At 53.2% G+C, this 19,696-nt stretch overlaps 1 protein-coding gene across 3 annotated transcripts in view; it reads left to right on the top strand.

The window, feature by feature from the left end:
• The window catches only part of SCMH1 (Scm polycomb group protein homolog 1), a 57,401-nt gene that overhangs the window by 6,071 nt on the left and 31,634 nt on the right, over positions 1–19,696 (top strand). For all 3 annotated transcript variants that reach the window (XM_029912701.1, XM_029912700.1, XM_026657172.2), the window contains exons 3-4: positions 995–1,083; positions 2,290–2,533. In XM_029912701.1, coding sequence (XP_029768561.1) covers positions 995–1,083; positions 2,290–2,533 — 333 coding nt within the window. The remainder of the gene's footprint in view (positions 1–994; positions 1,084–2,289; positions 2,534–19,696) is intronic.

The raw sequence follows: 19,696 nt of genomic DNA, 5'->3' as shown, positions 1-19,696 counted from the left end.
CGCCGACTTTCAATGTGCTGGGGGGGTGCTCGACCCCTGGCTTTGCCCCAGGCCCCACCCCACTCTACCTTTTCCCACCCCCACCCTGCCTCTTCCCACCCTGTTCTGCCCCCTCCCCCGAGTGCGCTGCGTTCTCGCTCCTCCAACCTCCCCCTCCCCCCTGAGCCTCCTGTATGCCGCGAAACAGCTGATCGCGACGGGCGGGAGGCGCGGGGAGGGAAGGGAAGGCGCTGATCGGCAGGGCCTGCCGGCGGGCAGAAGATGCTGGGGGGAGGGGGGAATGCTGATAGGGGCCTGACGATTTTTACCCAGCCCCGGAGCACCCACAGAGTCGGCGCCTATGCTCATCAGTAACACAGGGAAACCCTCTTTCTCCTCAACATACCCCTCTGCTCCCCAGAAGCCCCTTCCTGGTACTTCCATGGGCATTCCTGATACCCGGGTGCCCAGCATGGTATTGGTACCAGTTGCTGTCACCGTCTTGCCCAGCCCAGCTCCTGCCTATGCCTGTATCTTAGCTGCTTGCGACTCACCTCTGTGGGGGTGAAAGGTCAGCAAGGAGGCTGCTGGCCTCCGTAGGATGGATGGATGCACCAGGGATAACGTCATGGGCCTGACCCTGTCCTTGCCCATTGATGTCTTCTCTGCGCCCAGGTGACTGCCATGTGCAGACACTAATTCCATGCAAAGTGCTTTGTGAGCAGGGCCAGCGCTGGGGCTTTTATTACAATGAACAAAATCACAGCCGTGTCTGATTGTTTCCAAGTGGGGACCCGCGGCTGACATAATCCAGTTTGCGTAAAGGGCCATTCCTAGCTCTCCCGTTTTCAGAGGAAAATGCTGGGGGATCCTAAGGTGCATGAAGGCTGAGACTGGATGCATAGTGTGGAGAGGGTGTGATATGCAAGGTGTTCATCAGAGCAACCTGGGTTCTGCCTCACCCAATGGGCCCCACCGATATTTAATAGTCTCCATCTCTGCATCTGTTCTGCAGGTTTTCGGCTGAATGCCTCCTCTTGGCCCATGTTCCTCCTGAAAACTCTGAATGGAGCAGAGATGGCTCCTCTCCGGATTTTTCACAAGGTATCGTATTGCGTGCAAAGGCTCCCCTTGGCACAGGACACCCAGGCCAGCTCTCTGGTGTGTAGTGCAGTTAGACGCCTGCGGTTGGCCCGTGCCAGCTGACTCCGGCTCACGGGGCTCGGGCTAAGGGGCTGTTTAATTGTGGTGTAGACATTCTGGCTCGGGCTGGACCCCGAGCTCTGGGACCCTGTGAGGTAGTGCTCCAGTTTGGCCAATGAAGAAGAGTCCCAGTGAAACCTGGTGAATCAGAGCTGCCTGAGTGGGAGTCGGGGGCGGGTGAGAGCTACCAGGGGACCATGGAAGGTTCCAGAAGGAAGCAGAAAGTTGTCCCTGGGAGAAGGCTGAAGACAAGGAGAGCAGCAAGAGAGGTTTGCTAGCTGGCGTGCCCAAACCAGAGAGCTGAAGGCAGTGGGAGGTGCCTGTGATTTGAAGCTGGAGAGGGCCAAAGGCGGGAGAGCAGTGGAGGACTTACCCGCTGACGTCTCCATGAGAGAGAGGTGGGCCCAGAGGAGCCTTGAGAGGGCCGAGCAGTGAGGGATGCTCCCAGCAGAGAGACTGGGGGGGTTCGCCCTGGGAAGAGCAGGGTTACACTCCAGTGGGAAGGCCTGGGGTGGCTGTGCTGGCGGAGGGACAGAAGAGGGCTGAGCAGGAGCTTAGGTGTGACCGAAGATACCAGTGTGCGGTGTGAAAGCAGAGAGGTAGACGGTGCCCACTGGGAAAAGTGGGGTTTTAAGGGCTATATACACTGGGTGTGGGAATTGTACTATGGTTGGGATTTTGTGGGGATTCAGAGAACTGTGTTTGGGAATAAAGCCGCTCCAAGGAAGGATGGTGTTTAAGCAAGAGAGCCTGAAGTGGATTTACTGGGAACTCTGAAAGCGGGGCTGCCTGTGACACTTTCTCGCATCAGTGTGCCACTGAGGAGCTGTCACAGGGTAGCTCCATTCTGTCACCCGGTTTGTCTGGTCCTGAGTGTAGCAGGCACAGGGTGCCATAACTAGAGGCCTTGCCTAGAGGTGCACATTTTAAACCAGTCCTGGTATAAACTGGAGCCACTTCCTTTACCCTCTGACATGGAGCTGAATTGGTTCTGGCTCCATCTAGCCCTGCTCTTGTGATGATGTAGGGAGGGGATTAATCCAAGCCCAGGAGACACTGACACACACTACCTCTTTTGTAACCACCTTTCTGAACCCTCCCCTGTAGGAGCCACCGTCTCCATCCCAAAACTTCTTCAAGACGGGCATGAAGCTGGAGGCAGTGGACAGGAAGAACCCACACTTCATCTGCCCAGCCACCATTGGGGAGGTGAGAGGCTCCGAGGTCCTCGTGACGTTCGATGGCTGGAGAGGTGCATTCGATTACTGGTGCCGCTATGACTCCAGGGACATCTTTCCTGTCGGCTGGTGCTCACTGACAGGAGACAACCTGCAGCCCCCTGGGACGAAAGGTAAGGGCCACATCCCATCTCAGCTTCCTTGTCTGCTCAGCCCCTGCAAAGCACAACAAAGCAGACAGGGACTGGCAACTATGAGTCCTGTGTTCTGTTCCTGGCTCTGCTACAGACCTGCTGTGTCCCCTTGGGTAAATCCCTGCCCTTCCCGTGCCTCGGTTTCCCTACAATATGGGAGATGATATTTGCTCAGCTCCTGGGGCTGGTTTGAAATCCTTGATGGAGGGTGCAGAGGAGTTTTGCGTTTTTCCCTGAGCAGGAGATTTAGTAATCACTATTAACAGTAACAATATAGTGGAGGCTGGAGAGACTCTGAAAGCAGGTTTGTAAGTCCCAGCTATTCCTGAGGAGGGAAGGACCAGGTTGTGATGCTTAGTGAGATTACTCAGCTCTTCACCCCTCCTGAGATCCCTCAGAACCTGTCCTGCCTCTTCAGAAAACACAGGGTCCCTGGTGCCTTCCATCCAAACTGGTAGTCCTGGGACTGCTGGGAATATAGCAGGGGGATTAGGGTCACATGGGGTCAGGGAGCTGGGGAGCCAGGACCGTCCTAACTGAAAGGACTCTGCTCCCTACAGGAAAGGTGAGGAGGCGAGGGAGAGGCCCATCCTGGGGCAGTAGTACAGTGGCTGCTGTTCATGCTTTTGGCAGAGTTGTTTTGCTTTCCCTTAGGTTGTGCTGTCCACTGGGGACCTGGAAAAGGCAGGTCGTGCTGAGATGAGAAGCTGTGTCTGCTTCTCCTCCCCGCCCCCAGCAGCCTTGTCTGCTGTGGGTTCGGTGGCTGTGACCCTCCGGCCTTGAGGGTGCCCCAGTGTCTGGAAGCTACATGGGGGCTGTTGAGGTGCTCTAACACCTGTTGCCTCCCTGTAGCTGGAACTGCCCTAAAGGACATTAGGGCTGCCACTTTCCCCAGCCGTGGCCATTTGGCAGTAACGTGCTGGCTGGCAGGTTCAGCAGGGGAGTATAAAGCATAAACCTTCAGTGCAAGGCAGCAGCTAAATCAGTAGGTTGTTCCTTTAGCTCCACCCTCCCCATCGTCTGTGACCTTTGAAGCCAAGGATCTGGCTTTGATGGAAGCCTTCCCTGTTCTTAGTGCCACACAGCTAGGCGGTCCTCCCGGAGACTGATGAGCGGAGATCTCCTCCACTTTGCCTATGAATAAACCCAGATGTGAGCTCCCCTTGGATTAGGAAGATGCATCCGGCTGATGGAAGCTGAAAGGCACTCTTTGTTTATCTTGGATCTCTGCCTCCAGTAGTTAACCGTTGTGCTCCCAGCCTCCCCCACTCCCTGCTGTTTGTTTGTGTTTTCCCTACGCTGTCATCTTACACTCTTTACAACCAGTGCTCAAGCTGCCCAGCAGGAGGTGCTCTTGAGCCAATATGATTTACCCAGCTCCTTTGAGATCTGAGCTCCAGCCAGGTTCACAGCACTTCTCTGGTACACGCAAATGGCTGACATCCTTGTAGGTTTTGGCTGGAGGCTTCTGGTCCTTGAAGATAACCTAGGGGGCTTTGAGGATGATTTCAGCACAGTGGGAACTGATTGTATGAGAACTTCTTATCTGTTCAGCCTGGGAAGCTGGGTGCTCCTTCAGACCTATCTGTGCTCAGGGCTGGGGAGGAAGTGGAGGGGCATTCAGAAATGATACCTGTCTAGGGGAACAGTACTGTATCATTGGGAAGCATTTGCCTACCTCAGTTAGCAGGTAGCTGTTACAAGCTTTCCCTCTTACATTGGCCTCAGCCAGGTGGTAGGCGTGGGAAATCATAACGAAGAGCTCCCATAGAACCAGGAGAAGGATGCTTCTGGATGTGATATGCAGACAGTGGTCACTCCTGTCCTGCCTGTACGGGGGGGAAGAGCCTCATTCGTGGCAATTGAAAGGAAATTTCCTTGGCTGGTAACATTTCCCCAGGAAAGTTCAGCTCAGAATCTTCTTGTCACAAGGTTTTCCTCCCCCCCCCCCCCCCCCCGGCACCGCCCCCCCTCCGTGGTTTTATCCTGAGGAAGAGAAGTGCTGAGGATCCTTTCTTTCCTTCTGTCATTAAAACTCTCACCCCATCTGTTCATTCCTAACAGCTGCCTTCCCTTTGGACAAGAAGGGGTAACACAGCTCCCTCCAGAGCCTGTGAATTGCTGCTCCTAAGGGAGTTGAGGGGGAAGGTTCACCTCAGACAAACTCCAGGCAAACAGTCTGCGTTTTAATATGGCTACATGTTAAAGGTTACAGGTCTACCTCTAGGAACAAAGAGTGCAGGCCCAACTTACGGGAGAATTGGCTCTATCCTGGGAGACAGGGATTTGGGGGTTGTGGTGGATAATAAGCTGAACGTGAGTTCCCAACGTGATGCTGTGGCCAAAAGAGTTAAGGCAATCCTGGGATGCATAAGTGGAAATCTCGAGTAGGAGTACAGAGGTTATTTTACCTCTATATTTGGGGCTCGTGCAACCGCTGCTGGAATCCTGTGTCCAGTTCTGGTGCCCACAATTCAAGAAGGATGTTGATGAATTGGAGAAGGTTCAGAGAAGAGTAATGAGAATGATTCAAGGATTAGAAAACCTGCCTTATAGTGATAGACTGAAGGAGCTCAATCTCTTTAGCTTAACAAAGAGAAGATTAAGGAGTGACTTGATCAGTCTCTAAGTATCATAGACCCATAGGGTTAGAAGGGACTGCAAGGGTCATCTAGTCTAACCCCCTGCCAAGGTGCAAGATTTGTTGAGTCTAAACCATCCAAGACAGATGGCTCCAGCCTCCTTTTGAAAACCTCGAATGAAGGAGCTTCCATAACCTCCCTAGGCAGTCTGTTCCGTTGTCCTACTCTTCTTACAGTTAGGAAGTTTATCCTGAGATTTAATCTAAATCTGCTTTGCTGTAGTTTGAATCCATTGCCTCTTGTCCTGCCCTCTGTGGCAAGAGAGAACAACTTTTCTTCCTCTTTTTTTATGACTACTTTTCAAGTATTTTAAGATTGCTGTTATGTCCCCCCTCAATCTCCTCTTTTCCTAACTAAATATACCCAGTTCTTCTTCGAGTATCAGGGGGTAGCCGTGTTAGTCTGTATCTACAAAAACAACAAGGAGTCTGGTGGCACCTTAAAGACTAACAGATTTATTTGGGCATAAGCTTTCGTGGGTAAAAACCTCACTTCTTCGGATGCAACCGAAGGCATCCGAAGAAGTGAGGTTTTTACCCACGAAAGCTTATGCCCACATAAATCTGTTAGTCTTTAAGGTGCCACCAGACTCCTAGTTCTTCTTCGAGTGATTGCTCATGTGTATTCCACAGTAGGTGTGCGTGCTCACCACGTGCACCGGTGCCGGAAGTTTTTCCCTTAGCAGTTCCCGTAGTGGGGGAGCCCCGCTGCGACCCCGGAGTGGCGCCTCTATATCGCACCATAAAGGGGGCTGCGTGCTCCCCCCACCCTCAGTTCCTTCTTGCCGCCAGTGAAGGTAGTCAGAACTTGTGCTCCAGCATTGCTGTAGCTTCTATCCTTGGTAGTACGATCCTCGACTGTTACTAGTTCTGCAGTTAGTAGCCTGGCCCGGGGCATGCCCCGAGCCCCAGGCTTCAAGTCGTGTGACTCCTGTCGCAATTCCATGCTCAGAAGCAATCCACACTCTGAGTGTCTTCGCTGTCTGGGCGAGGCTCACGTAAGTGAGCGGTGTAAAATTTGTAAGTCCTTTAAACCCAGGACTAAACGCGAACGCGAGATCCGACTCCGGGCCCTGCTTATGGAGTCGGCATTGGCCCCGGCACCGGCGCGCCGACCCAGCCCGGCGCTGGGCATCGCGTCCTCAATGCGGAGCGAAGCCCCATCCACCAGTCGGCACCGCTCCCCTGCCAAGAAGCAAGGCAAGATCCAGCGGCACCGAGACAAGGACAGGGGTCAGGCTGGACCCGAGTTGGCCAGCCCACGATCCCCCTTGGGACCCAGACCTCCGACTCGTGCGGAGCGGAGTAGTCCAGCCCTGTCCGCGCGTGCCTCCCCAACGATAAGGGTTCCATCGACGCCGGAGGCAGCCCAGGCAGCGCGCTACATCCTCGTCATGCCGGTATCGAGCGGGCCGCCCGAGCTGGGGCCCCGGTCCCGAGGGAAGCCACCGTTGGGCGCTCACCAGCCCTCACCGGCCAGGTCGGCGGTTGACTTCTCTGCTCGATCTGCCGGGTCTTCCCGTAGCCCACGACAGACCTCCACTCCGTTGTCGGGCTCGCCTGGGAGCGAGTCGCCGGAGTCTTTCTCGACCCAAAGGGGCCGCAGGGGCTGGGACAGGAAGTGTCAACGCTCCTCGTCCAGCCACAGCGATAGCAGGTCTCAATGCCATTGGCACCGCCGATTATACCGCGACGCGCGCCACGCTCAGAGTGCATCCCGGCAGTCACCAGCACCGTGGCTTCGTAGCCGCGGTCACTGACGGGACTCCAGGGGTACTACCTCCGACGTCTACTTCTCATCGTCGTCGAGGTCTACGTCCTGGGGCAGGATCTGACGTGGACGGCACCGGTCGAGCCGTTCCTACGGCACCATACGCTCCTCAGCCACCTCTGTCTCTGCTCCCAGCCGTCCTTCCCCGGGCCGCACCGTTCCCCAGGAACAGGTAACCCTGGTAGGACCCCAGGCGGCTCAATGGCAAGGGGCGCCATGGCAAGGACAGTGGTGCCAGTGGGCACTGTGGCCCAGGCACCTGCACTGCCGAGGCCCCGCTCTGTGGCTGGGGCAACCCAAGCACCCTCGTTGTCCCCGCCTCGGCACCGAGAGCAGTCCTCGGGTGCCGCACCACTGGCACCGCACCCAGACCCGGACGCGGAGTGCGACCTGCCGGCACCGCCTGATGCCCTAAGGGCCGTCCCAGTCGTCCCGTTGGCACTGGACGAGTCCATAGCGGCACTGCTCCCTCCTTCTCAGGAGGATTTCAAGGCACATCAGGAGCTCCTCCGGCGTGTAGCCGCCAACCTCCAGCTGCAGGCGGAGGAGATGGAGGAGCCATCGGACAATTTGTTCAACGTCCTCTCCTCCTCGGCACCGGGCCGTGTGGCACTGCCGCTTCACCAGGGGGTGGCCAACATCTCGACTGGTCTATGGCAAACCCCGTCCTCTCTGCCGCCCATTTCCAAGAAGGCAGAGCGGAAGTACTTTGTGCCAACGAAGGGGCATGAGTACCTCTACACTCATCCTACCCCGAACTCACTGGTGGCGGTCAACCACCGCGAAAGACACGGCCAACCGCGCCAACCCCCAAGGACAAGGATGCCAGGAGACTGGACACTTTTGGGAAAAAAGTTTATTCCTCTGCCAATTTCCAGCTCAGGGTGGCAAATCACCAAGCGCTCCTGAGCAGATACGACTTCAGCTTGTGGGGATCCCTACCAAAATTCGAGCCCTCCCTCCAAGAGCAGGACAGGAAGGAGTTTTGTGCTCTGGTTGAAGAGGGTGCGGCGGCAGCGAAAGCAGCTCTCCAGGCCGCCTCGGATGCAGCTGACACGGCGGCTCATTCAATGGCCTCGGCTATCTCTATGCGACGGGCGTTGTGGCTTTCGCTGTCCGGGCTGTCAGTGGAATCCTAGTCCTTGATGCAAGACCTGCCATTTGACGGCAAGGCATTGTTTGCAGACCAGATGGACACTCATCTGCATGGGATGAAGGACTCACGCACCCCCCTGCAGACGCTCGGTCTTATGTCCCGCCAGCCAAGGACAAACCCAGACTGCAGCCCTCGGCTCCCCCAGCAAGGGGCAGGTATGAGCCCCCGGCCAAGAGACCTAGGGACCAGAGATGCAGGTCACAGCGCCAGTCCCGTTCGACCCCATGCCCTGGACCCTTGAAGGGCAAGAGGCAGGGCAAGAGGCGTTTTTGACTATTTGCGGGGGGCCACTTGGCCTGTTACCAGGGAACCCCCCCCCCCCGCCCCCCCCCCCCCCCCAGTTAATAAAGTTGGTTTTTTGGCAACCGTTTATCAGCCTTCAGAGTGCGTTGGTCCCGTATAACGTCGGACTGGTGGGTCCTCAGTACCATCTCCGAGAGGTACAAGCTGCAGTTTGTTTCACCCCCACTGCACCATCCTCCGTCCTGGGGTGCCCCGGAGGACCCGGAGCACGCCCTCCTCCTAAGTCAGGAGGTGACGTGCCTCCTCACCCTAGGCGCAGTGGAGAGGGTACCTCAGGAATTCTGGGGCAAGGGGTTTTACTCCTGGTATTTCCTGATCCCAAAGGCGAAAGGCAGGCTCAGGCCCATCCTCGACCTGCGGAATCTCAACCAGTTTCTGGTTAGCTGCAAATTCCGTATGGTGTCCCTGGCCTCTATTGTCCCGTCCCTGGACCCGGGAGATTGGTTCACAGCCCTGGACCTCCAGGATGCGTACTTCCATATCCACATATTCGAGGGCCACAGGCGCTTCCTCCGCTTCCTGGTAGGGACAGACCACTACCAGTTCACGGTCCTCCCCTTTGGTGTCTCTACGGCCCCCAGGGTTTTCACCAAATGCATGGCGGCGGTCGCAGCCCACCTCAGAAGGAACGGGCTGCAGATCTTCCCCTACCTGGACGACTGGCTGCTCAAGGGCAAGTCTCGGTCCCAGGTGCAGGCGGAGATGGAATTCCTGCTAAACACCTGTACGAGTCTAGGCCTACTGGTAAATGAGAAAAAATCCACGTTAGTTCCGGTTCAGCGCATACACTTCATAGGGGCGCTGTTAGGGCCTCCCTCCTCCGGGACAGATTCTATATGCTCAAAGCTCTCATCGCCTCGGTCACGGCCTTCCCTGTGACGACGGCATGGGTGTGCCTTCAAAGCCTAGGCCATATGGCAGCATGCACCTCAGTGGTGCGACATGCCAGGCTCCGGATGAAGCCCCTCCAACTCTGGCTGGCCTCCCAGTACTCCCAGTCCAGGGACGGCCTGGACAAGGTCGTCACGTTGCAACCCAATGTAGTGGCCGACCTGCAATGGTGGTCCCTCCCAAGCAACATGCTTCCGGGAGACCCCTCCCTCACTAGATCTGGTGTCGGATGCCTCGGACCTGGGATGGGGAGCCCATATGGGAGGCTTCAAAACCCAGAGCAGATGGTCACCCTCGGAATTATCCCTACACATAAACGTTAGGGAGCTCAGAGCGGTGCGCCTGGCGTGCGTAGCCTTCAGCCAACACCTAGGGGGAAAGGTGGTCAGAGTCCTAACAGACAATACGACCGCGATGTACTATATCAACAGACAGGGGAGCACGCGCTCACTGGCCTTGTGCCAGGAAGCCCAACTCCCGTGGGAGTTCTGTATAGCCCACGACATCCTCCTGAGGGCCTTTCACCTGCCCGGCAAGCGCAATACGCTCGCGGATTATCTAAGCAGGTTTTTCTCCCAACAACACGAGTGGTCTCTACACAGGGAGGTGGCTAGGCACCTCTTCCTACGCTGGAACACTCCCCAGGTAGATCTATTCGCCACCGCCCAGAATCGCCTGTGCCCACAATTCTGCTCCAGGGCGGGGGAGGGCGAAGGGGCGATATCAGACGCGTTCCTGATTCCATGGTCGGACCGCCTGTTTTACGCCTTCCCACCTTTTCCCCTGATAGGCAAGATCCTACAGAAGGTGAAGGCGTACGGGGCGCGGATTATCCTCATAGCCCCGGATTGGGCCCGTCAGCATTGGTACGGGACCCTCCTGCAGCTTTTAGTGGCCCCCCCTCACAGGCTGCCTCTTCAGCCGGACCTCCTCTCCCAGGAGGGAGGACGTCTCCTCCCTCCCAACCTGGCTGCGCTCCACTTGACAGAGTGGCTGTTCCATGGTTAAATGAGGAGGGCAGGTGTTCAGAGGGTGTTAGACAGGTCCTCCTAGAGAGCAGGAAGCCATCCACATGTCGAACCTACCTGGCAAAATGGTATCGGTTCTCCAGGTGGGCGAGGGAGAAAGGGGCTTCCCCCTCCTCCGCATCCCTCCAACTCATCCTTGACTACCTCCTGTCCCTTAGGACCCAAGGGCTGGCGCTCTCCTCTGTCAGGGTGCACCTGGCGGCCATCTTGGCCTTCCATCCCCCGGTGCAGGGCTACTCGGTGTTTTCACACCACATGATGTCCCAGTTTCTAAAAGGGCTGGATCGAGCCTTCCCTTACGCTAGACCCCCGGTCCCGCTCTGGGACCTGAACCTAGTGCTCTCCCGCCTCACAGGGCCCCCCTTCGAGGCCTTGGCCACGTGTTCTTGGTCCCACTTATCGTGGAAAGTGGCGTTCCTGGTGGTTATCACCTCAGCCCGCCGGGTCTCGGAGATTAGGGCCCTGACCGCCGAGCCCCCGTACACGGTCTTCCATAGGGATAAGTTCCAGCTCCGCCCGCACCCGGCTTTTCTGCCGAAGGTAGTCTCGGCTTTTCACATAGATCAGGACATTTTCCTCCCGGTCCTCTGTCCTAAGCCCCATTCCTCCAGTGAGGAACGGCGCCTGCACATGTTAGATGTGCGTAGAGCGCTGGCCTTTTACCTGGACAGAACCAGGCCATTTAGGAAATCCCCCCAGCTGTTTATTGCATCAGCCGAGCACATGAGGGGGTGACCGGTTTCCACCCAGAGGATTTCCCATTGGATCACCTCGTGCATACGCACGTGTTACGACCTGGCAGGGGTTCCCCCGCCTCCTATAGTAAAGGTTCATTCAACCAGAGCTCAGGCCTCGTCGGCTGCCTATGTGGCTCATGTCCCTATTCAGGACATCTGCAGGGCTGCTACATGGTCCTCTGGCCACACCTTCTCATCGCACTATGCGATCGTCTCCCAAACGCGGGATGATGCCGGGTTTGGTAGGGTGGTACTCCGCCCGGGTAACCCTTAAAACTCCTACCCACCTCCATCAGGTATAGCTTGGAGTCACCTACAGTGGAATACACATGAGCAATCACTCTAAGAAGAAAGGACAGTTACCTGTTCCGTAACTGGCGTTCTTCGAGATGTGTTGCTCAGGTGTATTCCACATCCCGCCCTCCTTCCCCTCTGTCGGAGTTGTCTGGCAAGAAGGAGCTGAGGGTGGGGGGAGCGCGCAGCCCCCTTTATGGCGTGATATACAGCACCACTCCAGGGGTCGCAGCGGGGCTCCCCCACTATGGGTACTGCTAAGGGAAATACTTCCCGCACCGGTGCATGTGGCGAGCACGCACACCTACAGTGGAATACACCTGAGCAACACATCTCGAACAGGTAACTGTCCTTTCCTTCAGCATTTGCTCATATAGCTTGCATTCCATCCATTTGACCACCTTTGTTGCTCACTTCTGGTTCCTTTCCAGTTTCTCTATATCCTGTCTATACAGCAGTGACCAAAACTGGACACCGTACTCCAGCTGAGGCCTGATCAGCGCGAGTAGAGTGGTCCGATCACCTCCCGTGACTTGCATTCTGTGCCTGTTAATGCAACCCAAAATTGCATTTGCTTTTTTTGCAATAGCATCGTATTGTTGACTCATGTTGAGGTTGTGATCCACCTCCACTCCCAGATCCTTCTCAGCAGTGCTGCTGCCAAGCCAGTTTTCCCCCATTCTGTACTTGTGCATTTGATTTTTCTTCCCCAAGTACACCTCTACCCCGATATAATGCTGTCCTCGGGAGCCAAAAAATCTTACCGCATTATAGGTGAAACCGCGTTATATCGAACTTGCTTTGATCCACCGGAGTGCGCAATTCTCCCCCCCACCCCCAGCACTGCTTTACCGCGTTATATCCGAATTCGCATTATATCGGGGTAGAGGTGTATAGTACCTTTCATTTGTCTTTGTTGAATTTCATTTTGTTGACAATTGCCTAGTTCTCCAATTTATCAAGAGCCCTCTGAATTTTAGCTCTGTCCTCCAAAGTGTTTGTAACCCTCCCAGCTTTGTGTCATCTGCAAATTTGATTAGTATGCTCTCTGTTCCTACATCCAGGTCACTAATAAAGATGTTAAATAACACCAGATCCAGAACAGCTCCATGTGGAGCCCCACTTGAGACCTCCCTCCAATCCGACATCATTCCATTAATAGTTACTCTTTGTTTGAAGTTGTTTAACCAATTATGTAGACACTTAATGGTAGTTCCGCCGAGCTCACATATCTCCAGCTTACTTATCAGATGGGGAATAAATGTTTAATAGCAGAGAAAGGTGTAATATGATCCAATAGATAGAAACTGAAGCTAGATAAATTCAGACTGGAAATAAGGTATACATTTTTGACAGTGAGGGTAATTAACTGTTGGAACAACTTACCAGGGGTGGTAGTGGTGGATTCTCCATCACTGACGATTTTTGAATCAAGACTGGGATGTTTTTCTAAAAGCTCTGCTCTAGGGATTATTGTGGAGCAGGTCTTTGGTCTGTGCTATCCAGGTCAGAATAGATGATCACAATGGTCCCTTCTGGCCTTGGCATCTAAGAATGCATGGAAGTCACACAAAGGGTTAACTCAAGGGTTGGCAACCTACGGCACACGAGCTGATTTTTAATGGCACGCTGCTGCCAGCCGAGGTCCCGTCCACTGGCCCCTCTCAGCCTGCTCCCGGCCTGGGTGAAAGAAACCCCAGGCCAGCAGTGGGCTGAGCGGGGCCAGTGGCCGGGACCCCAGGCCGGCAGCGGGCTGAGTGGGGCCAGCGGCCGGGACCCCAGAGTGGCGGCGGGCTGAGCGGCTCAGCCCGCTGCTGGTCTGGGGTCCCGGCTGCCGGCCCCACTCAGCCTGCTACTCTCCGACAGAGAGTTCTTCCAGGAAGGGCAGGCAGCCGCTGGCCAGGGATTCTTCCCCGTGGGGCAGCGGAAAGGCACCTCGGTGATCCTGGATGTGAGTTCCGAAGCCCCTGCCCATGAGGCTCGGGGAGCACTGTGGGAACTGGGCTCTGGGAAGCAACTGCGTTAGGGCTCCCAGATGCTGCATGAGCGGCTTGTGCGACTCTCTCCTGGTCCCTGGACTGGTGCAAGGCGCCACGAGTCGCAACTGGCCCCCCTCTTTACATGGCCCCGCTGCCGCCTCATGCTCCTACTCTCCTCTCCCCTTCTCTGGCACTGCATCAGCCCAGGAGGGGGCCATGCCCCCAGCGCCCCTGAGCCAGCCGGGCAGCGGTGGGGTTGGACGGGTTTTGCAGCCTCTGGAAAGAGCAGATGGAGACAGGGAAGCTCTTGCTGTGTCTGTGCATCTAACACCATGGCACTTCAGCTCGGGCGAGAGTGGCCCCCCGTCGGGGCAGCTTTCAGCCCCCAGGAGAGTTCAGGTTTAAAATGCGCAAACTGCGGAGTGATCTGGGTAGGTCTTGCATCGCAGGGGATCTGCATCTCAAAGGGGAAGGCAGTGGGGAGCGCAGTGGTCCCTAGAAGCAGCCATATGAGCTTTTTGGGCAGCAGGGACCCGGGTCTTAAGGGCCACTTGTGAGAGCTCCAGCCCCTGCTGTGTCAGTTTCATGTCAGGAGTTGCAGCTGAGCTGCTTCTCTGGGCCACTGGCATCACCGAAAGGGAGAAGCTGAAACTCCCCTGGGCACTGTGTCAATAAGAGTATTCGGTGCACAGGTTCGTTTGAAAGAACCTCCTACTGCTCCTTTATTTAATGTGGATAAATGTAAAGTAATGCACATTGGAAAAAATAACCCCAATATGATGGGGGCTAATTTAGCTACAACAGGTCAGGAAAAAGATTTTGGAGTCATCGTGGATAGTTCTCTGAAAATGTCCACGCAGTGTGCAGAGGCGGTCAAAAAAGCAAACAGGATGTTAGGAATCATTAAAAAGGGGATAGAGAATAAGACTGAGAATATATTATTGCCCTTATATAAATCGATGGTATGCCCACATCTTGAATACTGTGTACGGATGTGGTCTCCTCATCTCAAAAAAGATATACTGGCATTAGAAAAGGTTCAGAAAAGGGCAACTAAAATGATTAGGGGTTTAGAACGGGTCCCATATGAGGAGAGATTAAAGAGGCTAGGACTTTTCAGCTTGGAAAAGAGGAGACTAAGGGGGGATATGATAGAGGTCTATAAAATCATGAGTGGTGTGGAGAAAGTGAATAAGGAAAAGTTATTTACTTATTCCCATAATACAAGAACTAGGGGTCACCAAATGAAATTAATAGGCAGCAGGTTTAAAACAAATACAAGGAAGTTCTTCTTCACGCAGCGCACAGTCAACTTGTGGAACTCCTTACCTGAGGAGGTTGTGAAGGCTAGGACTATAACAGTGTTTAAAAGAGAACTGGATAAATTCATGGTGGTTAAGTCCATTAATGGCTATTAGCCAGGATGGGTAAGGAATGGTGTCCCTAGCCTCTGTTTGTCAGAGGATGGAGATGGATGGCAGGAGAGAGATCACTTGATCATTGCCTGTTAGGTTCACTCCCTCCGGGGCACCTGGCATTGGCCACTGTCAGTAGACAGGATACTGGGCTAGATGGACCTTTGGTCTGACCCGGTACGGCCATTCTTATGTTATGTTCTTATGTGGTAGCAGTGTCCCCCTCCCCCTCCCCCCGTTGTTGGTACAGTCGCTGCTTTTCCTCTTAAATGCACATGCTACTGTCTTCTGAACTTGAAAAGTATCTGGGGTGTTGTGTGGATCAATATTGCACGGAGAGATGGGAGCCAGAAAGGGCGAAATCTATATGGACCGTCCATTTAGATCAGCGGTAGGTAACCTATGGCACGCGTGCCAAAGGCAGCATGCGAGCTGATTTTCAGTGGCACACTCACTGCCCAGGTCCTGGCCACCAGTCCGGGGGGCTCTGCATTTTAATTTAATTTTAAATGAAGCTTCTTAAACATTTTAAAAACCTTATTTACTTTACATACAACAATAGTTTAGTTCTATATTATAGACTTAGAGAAAGAGACCTTCTAAAAATGTTAAAATGTATGACTGGCACGTGAAACCTTACATTAGAGTGACTAAATGAAGACTCGGCACCCCACTTCTGAAAGGCTGCCGACCCCTGGGTTCACTGATTAAACAGGTGGCTTCATAGAGCAGAATACAGAGGCCTAGTGAAGTGGGCTCATGCTGAAGAAAAGCAGAGCTTCGAAGAGCTGAGGCATTTTTTTTTTTTAATGCTAGTAACTTATTTCTTGTGTAACCTGTCTGTTCCGATGGCTGCCAATGGAGGTGGAGGAGAGGCTTTTCCTGGTCATATGGCTCATCTGATTGACCAGAGCATGTCCCAACGGCCCGTCTTCAGCCATGTTTGTTTAGGCGGAGTTCCTGGAGTCCCCGGGGACTGGCCAACCATGCTGAACAGGAAGGCACGTGTGTGAAGAGGGGAAAGAGATCAAACAAAGGGAAGGAAAAAATCTCTGCTCTCCCTGTTTGGAATTGCATTGCCTTTGGTAGGTGCTCTGTGCGATGACTCACCGGGGAGTGCTCTGCGGTGCAGCACAGCCAGATGCCTGCAGATTTCTGTTTCTTTACCTCTGCATCACTGAAGCTTCTCACATGAATATAGTGCAGCCTAGAGATGTCTTTTATACCCCCTGGGTGAAGTGTGGCTGTAGGTGGATTGACACATGTAGGTTTGTTTCACTGTGCCCCTCCCTTGAGCTGCCAGGGGAGGTTGGTAGTGAGATAATCTTTCTGATCTGCTCTCTCTAAATTTGCCTGCTGTGTGTGTGCGGTCATCACACTGGGTTATTTAGGAGGGGGTGGGGGTGAAATTTCTCTTTCATATCCATTGTGATGCTCGTTTTCATAGAATCATAGAATATCAGGGTTGGGAGGGACCTCAGGAGGTCATCTAGTCCAACCCCCTGCTCAAAGCAGGAACAATTCCCAACTAAATCATCCCAGCCAGGGCTTTGTCAAGCCGGGCCTTAAAAACCTCCAAGGAAGGAGACTCCACCACCTCCCTAGGTAACGCATTCCAGTGCTTCACCACCCTCCTAGTGAAATAGTGTTTCCTAATATCCAACCTAGACCTCCCCCACTGCAACTTGAGACCATTGCTCCTTGTTCTGTCATCTGCCACCACTGAGAACAGCCGAGCTCCATCCTCTTTGGAACCCCCCCTCAGGTAGTTGAAAGCAGCTATCAAATCCCCCCTCATTCTTCTCTTCTGGAGACTAAACAGTCCCAGTTCCCTCAGCCTCTCCTCATAAGTTATGTGCTCCAGACCCCTAATCATTTTTGTTGCCCTCCGCTGGACTCTTTCTAATTTTTCCACATCCTTCTTGTAGTGTGGGGCCCAAAACTGGACACAGTACTCCAGATGAGGCCTCACCAATGTCGAATAAAGGGGAACGATCACGTTCCTCGATCTGCTGGCAATGCCCCTACTTATACAGCCCAAAATGCCGTTAGCCTTCTTGGCAACAAGAGCACACTGTTGACTCATATCCAGCTTCTCGTCCACTGTGACCCCTAGGTCCTTTTCTGCAGAACTGCTACCTAGCCATTCGGTCCCTAGTCTGTAGCAGTGCATGGGATTCTTCCGTCCTAAGTGCAGGACTCTGCACTTGTCTTTGTTGAACCTCATCGGGTTTTTTTTGGCCCAATCCTCTAATTTGTCTAGGTCCCTCTGTATCCGATCCCTACCCTCTAGTGTATCTACCACTCCTCCCAGTTTAGTGTCATCTGCAAACTTGCTGAGAGTGCAGTCCACACCATCCTCCAGATCATTAATAAAGATATTAAACAAAACTGGCCCTAGGACCGACCCTTGGGGCACTCCGTTTGAAACCGGCTGCCAACTAGACATGGAGCCATTGATCACTACCCGTTGAGCCCGACGATCTAGCCAGCTTTCTATCCACCTTCTAGTCCATTCATCCAGCCCATACTTCTTTAACTTGCCGGCAAGAATACTGTGGGAGACCGTATCAAAAGCTTTGCTAAAGTCAAGGAATAACACATCCACTGCTTTCCCCTCATCCACAGAGCCAGTTATCTCATCATAGAAGGCAATTAGGTTAGTCAGGCACGACTTCCCCTTGGTGAATCCATGCTGATTGTTCCTGATCACTTTCCTCTCCTCTAAGTGTTTCATAATTGATTCCTTGAGGACCTGCTCCATGATTTTTTTTCACTGACTGTCCAGTTTAACACTTGTGGTGCTCAATATAGCTGCAGTTAGGGCAGATGGGATGGCCCACAGGGAATGCTGCTGTCTTCAGGGACAGTCAACAAATTTCCCCTCTTTCCCCATCCAAGCCAGTGGTGCAGAAACCAATGGGCAATACTTGTTATGCATCTGTAATGGGGGTGGGGGAAACATCCTGGGAAGCCCCTGTGTACACCCCTTTGTTCTACTCTTCAGTGCTCTCTGGCTGGATGTGCAGATGGGGTTGATGGACACTGCTCATACAGATAGTTTAGAGATATGTCTCCACACACCAGGTCTCATGTGCTTCATAGTGTGCTGCATTCTATAGCCTCACCCTACCCACTTTATTTTGTTCTTGGTTTCTCCATAGGACCAGCCTATGGATTATCCACCGCAGTGGGTCACAGCAGACAGTTCATTGTAAAGTGATGCCTCTGAATGAGTTTTCTCAGCTGACTCTTCTGTGCATTTTACAGTTTCTATATCTTTCGATGTATACAGATATACATTATCTGTAAAGACACAGTTTAGATACACACACCATCTCTTAAATCATCTCTGGGTACCATGCAGCTAACATGGGGATGGACTTCCCATTCTTAAACCAAGTGCTTAATTTTTGGGAAAGTTTTGATCAGTGTCACAGTAATTCAGGCTAAGCCAATAGCAGGCCCAGCACTTACTTTGTAGGGGAAGTGGTGGTGACTTGTATATTAAGGTTGCCTAACCCTTTAGAAATGTTTCTGACCGGTTTAAGAGCAATAGGACCTCAGTGTTCAGTGAATGAGGCAGAGGTGCTGGGGGAACAATCGTAAACATAATACTGATCAGAAGAGGTTGCTAGGCATTCCCATTCCTGCAGGAAGGTCAGAACTCAAGACTGATCAGGTCTTTCCCTTTTTCCCTTTGTTGTTACAGAGCTTTATAGCATAGCGGGAAACACATTGTATGTACATCACTAAAGACCCAAATTTCCTGAAAGAGCTTGTACTTTCCTTTCCTATACAGAGAAGGAATCTGGAGGTGATCTGGTAGGCAGGGTAGAAGAGAGTTCCTCACTGCAGGGCCTGGATGTTTCCCCAATTCTAGTCGTAGTTAGTGTCATAGCGCACAAGTGAGATGACACCATACTTCCTAAGCTGCATTGAGGCCATCAAGGTTGAGCGAAGCACTGAGATATATGGAGGAATGGGAGAGGTCACTGTGCCAGCCTGTCAGCTGAAATATAATCGGGGTCTTTGGGGAGAATCTGGAAGTGAAGTGAGGAAGTTGTATAGGTCACGTGTCATTTTTGTAAAAAATGTTTTCAGTGTTTTAAGATTTTGTTGTATTCCTCAGGGCATGTGCAGTTAGTGTTTCATTTGGTTACTCTAGGATTAATTAGGAGATTAAATTGGCTATACGGTAAATCGCCCTAATGGGCGTGGCGCAGTCTCCAAGAGAAGATGTGCAGGCACCAACAAGGGAGACTTGCAAAGAAGAGTTTAGATTCCACAGCAGTTCTCAGATGCTTGGCGGAAACTCAGTGGCTTGCACAGTCTTTCCTGGCGGTCAGCAGAATGACATCGGTGGGAGACGATCCTTGGAAGCTCTTTTTCTTTCCCCTTCCCCCTGTAATGGCGCATGGAATGGAGAACTGCTGAACTAACATGCTCCAGGGGGACAGCACAAGAAAGGAAGGGCCTGAACTGTGGTATTCCCTCACGCACAGCAGCAGGGTGGCTGATGAGGCGGCAGTGAAAGCGTTAACTTTGTTGGGGCAGGCTCTGAGCTGGAGGCAGTTCTGTGCCTTATGGAGTGAGCTGGAAATTTGAGGAGTGGAGTTTCTGCCTTGGCACAAACCCAGCTGGCAGAGAAGCTCTGAGCCCAGCCAGGCTGGAGAGAGCTAATAAAGAACACATCCTCTTGGTTACTGTGCCAAGGCCAAGGAAAGTTACAGTGGGTGCAGCAGAGATCCTGGTACTCCAATCAGATAAACAGCAGGCGCTTGCCTGACTCCCTTTGTTCCTGTCTGCTGTTAGCTGTCAGTGCGCTGCTCCCTCTGTCAGGCTGGCTGAATTTGAGACGGTCTCGCTCTGCTTACAAAACAAGCAAAAGTTAATAGTTTTAAATAGTTACCATGGGGATATTTTA

Source organism: Terrapene carolina, unplaced genomic scaffold, assembly GCF_002925995.2.
Source record: "Terrapene carolina triunguis isolate 2854851 unplaced genomic scaffold, T_m_triunguis-2.0 Scaffold236, whole genome shotgun sequence".
In the NCBI taxonomy this organism is placed as follows: domain Eukaryota; kingdom Metazoa; phylum Chordata; order Testudines; family Emydidae; genus Terrapene; species Terrapene triunguis.
Note: the sequence above shows the minus strand (reverse complement) of the source record. Positions and strands in the feature narration are given on the sequence as shown.